The sequence below is a fragment of the Alosa alosa genome, chromosome 4, assembly GCF_017589495.1.
Source record: "Alosa alosa isolate M-15738 ecotype Scorff River chromosome 4, AALO_Geno_1.1, whole genome shotgun sequence".
NCBI classification, from domain to species: Eukaryota; Metazoa; Chordata; class Actinopteri; order Clupeiformes; family Clupeidae; genus Alosa; species Alosa alosa.
Window position 1 is genome coordinate 5045672 of NC_063192.1, and position 8338 is coordinate 5054009.

General features: G+C 49.1%; 1 protein-coding gene across 2 annotated transcripts in view; it reads left to right on the forward strand.

The window, feature by feature from the left end:
* Positions 1 to 5074, forward strand: part of zbtb46 (zinc finger and BTB domain containing 46) — a 79970-nt gene extending 74896 nt beyond the window's left edge. For both annotated transcript variants that reach the window (XM_048240578.1, XM_048240577.1), the window contains 2 exons: positions 1228 to 1270; positions 1702 to 5074. In XM_048240578.1, coding sequence (XP_048096535.1) covers positions 1228 to 1270; positions 1702 to 2444 — 786 coding nt within the window. In that variant the 3' untranslated portion in view covers positions 2445 to 5074. The remainder of the gene's footprint in view (positions 1 to 1227; positions 1271 to 1701) is intronic.
* Positions 5075 to 8338: the final 3264 nt, after the last annotated feature.

Sequence of the window (8338 nt, forward strand, 5' to 3'; positions counted from 1 at the left end):
GCACTCTTAAGAATAGGATGGGGAGAGAGGGGATATGGGGTCTGTTGAGGGGGGGGGATCAATAGCACTGGACAAAAGAGGAGGGTAGAGGTAGGGGGATGGAGAGAGAGAGAGGGATGGCAAGAGAGAGATGGATGGAGGAGGGAGGTAGACAGAGGGATGGATGGAGGGACAGAGTGGGAGGGAGAGAGAAGAGAGAAGGAGAGAGGGGCAGGGTGGCAGTGGCTCTTTTTTGGGCTTGTTGTTGTTTTCTGGTGTGAGCCCAGGAAATTGCATTCTCCCTGTGTGTGCTGAAGTGGCATTTGGTTTGGCTGGCCCTCCCTCCCAAGACCACGCGCTATCTCTGGTGGACCAGCCATCTGTTAGCACACGCCACCACCAGGCTCTCCTACATGGGGGGTGGAGGGGGAGCAGTGTCGTTTTGTGTGTGTGTGTGTGTGTGGGGGGGGGGGTACACACACACACACCAGACTTGGGAGAAGTGCACAGTATATGTAGCTATATTTCCCCTTCCTTGTCCTCCACCAACAATAACTGCCCTACTGTAGTCCCAGCAATGCAATTTTTTGTGTGTGTAGGGGGGACACCTGCACACATGCGCACACACACACACACGCAAACACACCAGTTTCAGGAGAAGTCATTACTACTATCCCCCACCAACACCACTGCCTTCAACCAACAGCGCTAGTCTTAACACACCCCTCCACCAGTTAAACAAACACAAAAAAACAAACAGTGAAGATCCTCTTGTGTCCAGAGACAATGGCCATACTCTTTCCCTGCCTCTCTCCCCACCTGTTGTCTCAACTGAAACGAGAAGCTGAGGGCAGAGAGGACCCAAATGCCACGTGCTGACCTCCTACATCGCACATGTCGTCCAAAAACAGCATGCACACACACACACACACACACACACTTCAACGCACTCTGTTCATCGTTCTGTTTGTCTCTAACAGTATTCTTGCATGAATTATGTCTGTCTTAATTAACCATTCTGCTTATTTTTCTGTTAAAGGTCTTTGTTTTTGTCTCTTGTCTATGTTTTTCTCTTGTTTCTCATGTGTGAGTTTGTGTGTCTGTGTGTGTGTATGTCTGAGAGAGAGAGAGAGAGAGAGAGAGAGAGAGAGAGTACTGTATGAGTGCTTGCATGCCAGATACTATTGCATGAGTACATTTGTAGATGGCCAGATCGGCTGGTGTTCACACCTGTGTGTGTGTTTACAGGAGGAGATGCTAGACGATGAGGAGGCTCAGCGGCGGAGCACAGGTATTTGGAGCTGCCCTACACACACACACACACACACACACACACACACACACACACACACACACACACACAGAGTTAAGGAAGTCTGCCAAGACACACGCACACTCACATAAACACCAATTGCTCTAGATATTCCCAATCATATTCACACATAAACATACTTTCTCTCACACACACACACACACACACACACACACACACACACACACACACACACACACATGACCCCATCTGCCCTCTCCTGTGGGACTGCATGTTATTGTCCTCATACATAAGCTTTGCTCCTGGTGTTAGTTCTCACCTCTCCACCCCTCTTTTTTTCCCTCTCTCCCCCTCCACCTCTCTCCCATCTCCCTCCCTCCCTCCCTCCCTCTCTCTCTCTCTCTCTCTCTCTCTCCCTCTCTCTCTCTATCCCCCCATCTCTGGCTCAGCTTTGGAGCGCGTCCACCACCCCGCGGCGGAGGATCAGATGGCCGAGGGGAAGCGCGGCTTGCGCGCGGCTGCCGAGGCTCGGACCGGCGTAGGGGCTGGACCCGGCGGCCTGGGCTGGCCGCAGGAGCTGGCCTGCTCCCTGTGCCCGCAACTGTTCGGCAGCCTGCTCCAGCTGAGGCAGCACGAGTACGGCCACACACTCTCCCTCATGGCCCTCTCCCTGGACTGCCTGGACCACCAGCAGCACCAGCAGGCCCTGCACTTCCAGCAGCAGCAGCACCAGTCACAGCGCCATCTGCTGGCTGCGTCGCCCTCCGACGGGGTAGGGGGAGTGGGGGGAGGAGGAGGTGCGCCGCCGGCGCGCTACCTGTGCTCGCAGTGCCCGGCCAGTTTCACGCTCAAGTCCAACGCCGACCGCCACGAGAAGACCATCCACTTCAAGCGCAAGCTGATGCAGTGCACGCACTGCCGCAAGCACTTCCGCGACCGCACCGACCTCAACCGGCACCTGTCGTCCGTGCACTCGGGCGAGCGCGTCTACACCTGTCCGGCATGCACGCGCTCCTTCAGCACGCAGAAAAACCTGGCCACGCACGCCAAGGTCTGTTGCCAGGCAACCGCCGCCGCTGGCGCTACATCAGCAGCAGCCGTCGCTTCCTCAGTCGCCGAGCAACTGTGGGGCCTGCACGCGCTCACGGGCGACCCCCGGCTCGACCTCGGACACACCCAAGATGTGGGCTGACTGATGGGTTGGTCAATTGTGTGATTGATTGACGGTTGGACCAATCCTTGACCCTCGTCACCCCTCACGCCCAGCTGTGATGATGATGATGATGATGATGATGATGAGATTAAAGGGACGTCTTCTTCACCAAAGCTCCCCCTTCCCTCCCCTCCAATTCAGCCAGTGCTACACCATTTCTGCTTTAGCAGGCCAGGCATTTGAAATGTTAGCCTAGGGGAAAGGCACTGTTGTATTTTACAAACAATGTACTATTATGATGTAATATATGTAAGTATTTGTAAATTTTACATTTAAAAAACAAAGTTTGTTTATTTAAAGATTTTTTTATACATGTGATCTATGCAAAATTCAGCAGCACTAGCTGTTTGGTAGCACAACTACTATGCAAGTAGTCAAAATGGATGCCACATTATTGCAAGAATGAATATCAATATGTGTGAGCATGTATGTGATTTTTTTTTTTAGTTTTGTGTGATTTCATGTAAGGGATTTGTGGATCTCTGAGTCACCTCAGTAAAGCACACACCCAAATACACACACACACACACACACACACACACACACACACACACTCACACACACACTCACACACCTCTGCTCTAATGCTGGTCCTAGCTCTCCTGAGGGACACTCCAGAGGGAGTGTTTTCTTAACCTCAACTGCACACACACACACACACACACACACACACACACACACACACACACACACACACACACACACACACACACACTGTCACACTTACGCATACAAGTCGAACTCTTGTAGGATCTGCAGCTTAACAGTTCACCAAGTCAAAGTGTGTGTGTGTGTGTGTAAGTGAATGAATATGTTTGCTTTCATCTGTGCTTGACCGCGTATGTGTGTGTGTGTGTGTTTTGTCTATGTGTGTATTAGCTTATGAGGGGTAAAAAAAATTCTAGCCACAACACTGCCACCTACTGGAACTCTTGGTACCTCTGAGCATGTGTGTGAGAGGGAGAGTGTATGTGTGTCCCTAGGTCTTATCTCTCCTCTCTTTCTTTAGTCTCTTCTCCATATCTCCTCTCTGATTGAGTGCTGGGGGATGATCTGGGATGAGGAAGAGGGGGAGGGGTGTGTGAGTGTGTGTGTGTCCCAAATCCCTCTGACCGCTCGAGCGTCCTGGCCCCTCTCCCGGTGGCACTGTAAGCCCCGCCGAATTATCTCTGTAATTGGCTCTGTGTTGCTCTGGCCTGGCTCGACCTTCGACCCCGCGCCGAGATACTGTGGCCCGATAGTCGGGCGAGGGAGTTTTGCACAACCTGAAAGCTCGTAACCTGAGGTTGACCCCTGCGCCGCGAGGTCAGGCCGCACACAGAGGAGTAAGCACAGAATCTAGGTCTCTTGAGTTGTGCTGAGGGGGATTTTTTTTTGTGGTGATTATTTATTTATTTTTATTTTTTTTTTGTGGATTTGTGTCTGCTTTGTCTCTCTGGGAAGCGTCAGACGAGCGCGGGTTCACTTTGATGGTGAGGGGAGAGCGACAGTGTGTGTGTGTGTGTTTCTCAGTAGCACACTGTCAGGTGGAACGATCTTTTTTTTTTATTCAGCACAAAGTGATCAAGAGGCTGCTTAGATACTGTATGTGGATTAATATGCAAATTAACTTCCTCTATCGATGTGTGCGCGCGTGTGGTTTTTTTTTTCCTGATTATTATTTTGCTCAGAACAGCCGTGTGTGAGAGAAAGTGATCAAAAACTGTCCTCCAAAAAAAATATGCATGCATGTTCTATAAATAGAGGAAACAATAGATGTTGCACCCTCCACATAAAAGCTCAATCAACACGTTCACACTCGCAGACACAAACACACACACACACACACACACACACACACACACACACAGACACACACACACACACAAAAAAAAAAAATCCAAATGCAGATTTTCCGTGAAATCTTTCTCCATGTTACTGCACACACTCTCAGCATTACCTCAGGCATGTCGTCTAGTACCCTCCGCTTTCCATAGCTCATGACAACTCTCCAATTCTGACATAATACCATATTTGTGTGGGCAATAACGCAATGGGATGAGATTGTGTTTAGCTCCCAGGATTTTTGGCAAGCGCACCTTGTAGCATTTCTCTCCACAAGTGTGCATCAACAAATTGTCTCTCAGGTTCGTTAGCCACGCAGCTTTTCAGATTTTGGCAGCAGTTGAACCTCCTCTTGGTGGTGAGTGCTTCTTGCCGGCCAAATGGAGGGAAATAGACCAGAGAAATGCATTTATTCTGTGTGCTAAGTCACTAGGTGAAGAAGCAGAGAGCTACGCTGCTTTGTTTGGTTTGTGTCCAGAGTTCTAATGGAAATAATAGGACCTGTAAACAGTTTACGAGCTAATCTTTGAAAATCAACAAGGATGAAGGGACGGCTTTGCCTGGTAAATTTTCTTGAGCAATAATAGCCTACTCACACCCACAGCACTGCACTTGGTCTACTCTGATCCGGTTGTGACCTACTGTTAGCTAAGTACTACCTCACCTTGTACCCTCTTTCTCTCTCTCTCTCTCTCTTTATCTCTCTCTCTCTCTATCTCTCTCTCTCTCTCCTTCTAAACTCTCCCTCATCCTTTCTCTCAGTCTACCTCTGTCTTAACTCTATCACTCTCTCTCTCTTTCTCTCCCTCGCTCTCCCTCTATACATCTCTCTCACCCGCTCCCCTCTCTCTCTTTCTCTCTCTCTCTCTCTCCCTCCCTGCCTCCCTCCTTCTCTCTCTCCCGTTGCCCGGGGCCATTTGGCTGTGTGAGTAGTGTGAGCGTGCTCTCTCCGGCGACCTGCGCGCTCACAGCCCACAGACGGGCAGGCCCCCCATCATTATGCGCTCTTCCCCTGGCAAATGACAACACAGAGCTGTTTCTCCCACACCGCGCCGGGGCCACGCACGGAGGCAGGAGGCTCTGCAGCCAGAGCCAGAGCCACGGGACACGGCTACGCTGGGGAGAGAGGAGGCACTAGCCCACACTGCCCCTCCATCCCAGCTACACACATATACACACTCACACACACTGCCCCTCCATCCCAGCTACACACATATACACACTCACACACATGGCCCCTCGATCCCAACTACACACATTTACACACACATTTACCCTCACACACATACAGTACATGCACACAAACACACACACACACACACATACATATATATACGCCCATGCATATACACATACATAGAGTACATGCATTCACACACACACACACACACACAAAACACAGACAATGTGCTTGGGGGTTCGTCTGTGGGCTGTGCAGACCTCCATCTGTATTGGAAAATATACAGTACAAGCCTGTTAGGCAAGCCGTGATAATCACTCTACAGGTTTATAGCGTTATCTGGTCAGGTGGAGGTGTGCCAGGGAGAGAGGTCACGTCAGGTCGTGTCTGTAGTGGACACAGCTAGCATTAAGGCCTGACCACACTGCTAAAATAACTAGAGAAGAAAACGGTAAGGTCAATGATGAGGAAAGTCTCTCAGGAATATTCAACATTTTCTTTAATATGAGCTGTAAAATGAGATGGATTCTGATTTGGCTGTCAGTGTTTTAGCCTTGAACAACATCACTCAGTGATCCCCCACCATATCATTCTTCATGTCATTGCCATTGTAGTGTGCGGTGAGGACAACGTCATTTTCATTAGCATGACTAGAGTGATATTCAAAACGTTTAAAGCTTTTGCACTGATCGTTATGTTTACTTGTGGCAGTGTGAACAGGCCTTTACAGGTAATGAACGGAGACTCAGGGGTAGATGTCCTCTGGACAGGTCGTCCACTCCCTTTGTCCACTCTCACATCACGTCCCCCTTGTCTCTCGCTCCCTCTTCTCCTCTCGGGCTGAGTGGGGAGCCGCTAGCTTTTGGTGAATGTCAAGTGTGTGCTAAGGAACTCATAGCTGAACATGATTAGGTAGAAAGAAAGGGGCTTTGGGGGGGGGGGCTTATTGTCTTAGCACTCACTCCTCAGGAACGACTTTTCAAATGATTTTTTATTATCTCCTTCTCTGTGACTTGATGAAAGGAGGACATACTTTTTAGTGTTTTGGGTGGGCGAGGGTGAACTTGATGCCACTTGATGCCGTGGCTGTGTTCTATTGCACTACCCAGTGGTGGGCTTTTTTTGTGTGAGTTTATACATTTTTAAACAGTATTTTAAACAGACATTTTTTTTGCAATACCCAAATTGTAACTGAAAAGTAAAATCTTATTTGAAAAATGCAGAGTATAGTTTGTATATTCGAAGATAATAAAAAGGAAATATTTTGAAGAGCAGTGTTTGATATCTTTTGTCAGAAGTACAAAGCAATGTACCTCAAAATGTACAAAACGTACTGTACATTCAAAAGAAAGTGCAAAGAAATAAATATCCCAAATATAACTTCATATCCCAAACAAGACTTTCTGCCAGGCCTCTACTACCAGAAATGCACTCAAAGAAGAAGAACTAGCTTCTCCCTCCACTGTGACTAAGAGAGACTGATGAGCATTTCTTATTAGATTACTTCAGCTGCAAACGCCCTCACAGTTGGCTCTCCTTGCCTAAGTCGCACCCACCATACTGCAGTGGGTGCAGTGTGTTGAGCACACCGAACACAAATCCTCTGAAACCCTCGCAAACTCCACCGTTACCTCTTATCAGCGAGTGTGTTTGTGTGTGTGTTATGTGGGACAGGCCGAGGTAAGTCACTTGACCTTTGATGACCTCCGCGGATGAGACCTGCTTGTCCTCCTCGTCCGAGCTGTCCAATTCTGCCCGCCCTGCTGGAAACAAGGCCAGAGCTCCAGTGTGTAGAGAGAGAGCCTATCCGGCAGTCCGCCCTCTCCTTCCCTCCTCCTTGGACCTACTCATCTGCTTATCCTCACTGCCAGTCTAGACCGCTTGTTAATGGGATTAGCCCTGGATAAATTAGGACTGCAATTGGAGACCGCGCTGTGCCCTCCAGCACCGAAACCCAGTGGCGTGCACGCGCACGCACGCGCCGCACATCCGGTCATTGCATGTGGCCATGCAGCCACCCGTGACGACACTGAGAACACACAAAGACAGCGCCTATCTCAAATCAGGAAACATGTTGTTTTTCAACATGTCACATTTGAAAAAAAAGGGGGGTTTGCAACTTAAGGCCACTTGTTGCAATTGCGAGATCCTTGTTTCGAGTGTTATTTCAGGAGACAACGGCTGCCGTTGGTCGTTACCAGGGAAACTGTTGGGACAGGGCTCTGCTTTTGGTTGTGATTGTGTAAGAACTAGGAGGCTTGGGCTCTGATTGAGTGAAACATGCCAGCAGGAATGAAATGGAGAAAGCAGAATTAACCAGCCGTCTGTGCTGTGCCGGGCTGTGCTCTGATGTGCTATGCTATGCTGTGTTGGGACTTGTGCTAGGTCTAGGGGAAACAGCAAACTGTGCAGCACACTACCATTTAGTACCAGGAGACATAGGTTACAGGAAATCCTCAACATATATATGCTGAAAAAACGTTTTTTTTCTCTTTTCTATTTTGGCTTGGTTGTTGGTGTCATTTATCATATAATGATAGTCAGTCACACACACACACACACTCATAGAACACTACACATACACATAACTTTAGATTACATTTGACCCAGACCAGGGCCAGATCTTTGGCCACACATAAGATGACCACTACTACCTGCAGACTACAAGTTTTTGAAGACATTGGCCATATCTGACCGCTCCAATCTCACCTATGTACTGTATCGTCTCTCTCTCTCCCTCCCTCCCCCACTGTTCCTCTGCAGTGAACGACTTCACGGTGATCAGGAAGAAGTTCAAGTGTCCCTACTGCAGCTTCTCGGCCATGCACCAGTGCATCCTGAAGCGCCACATGCGCTCGCACACGGGCGA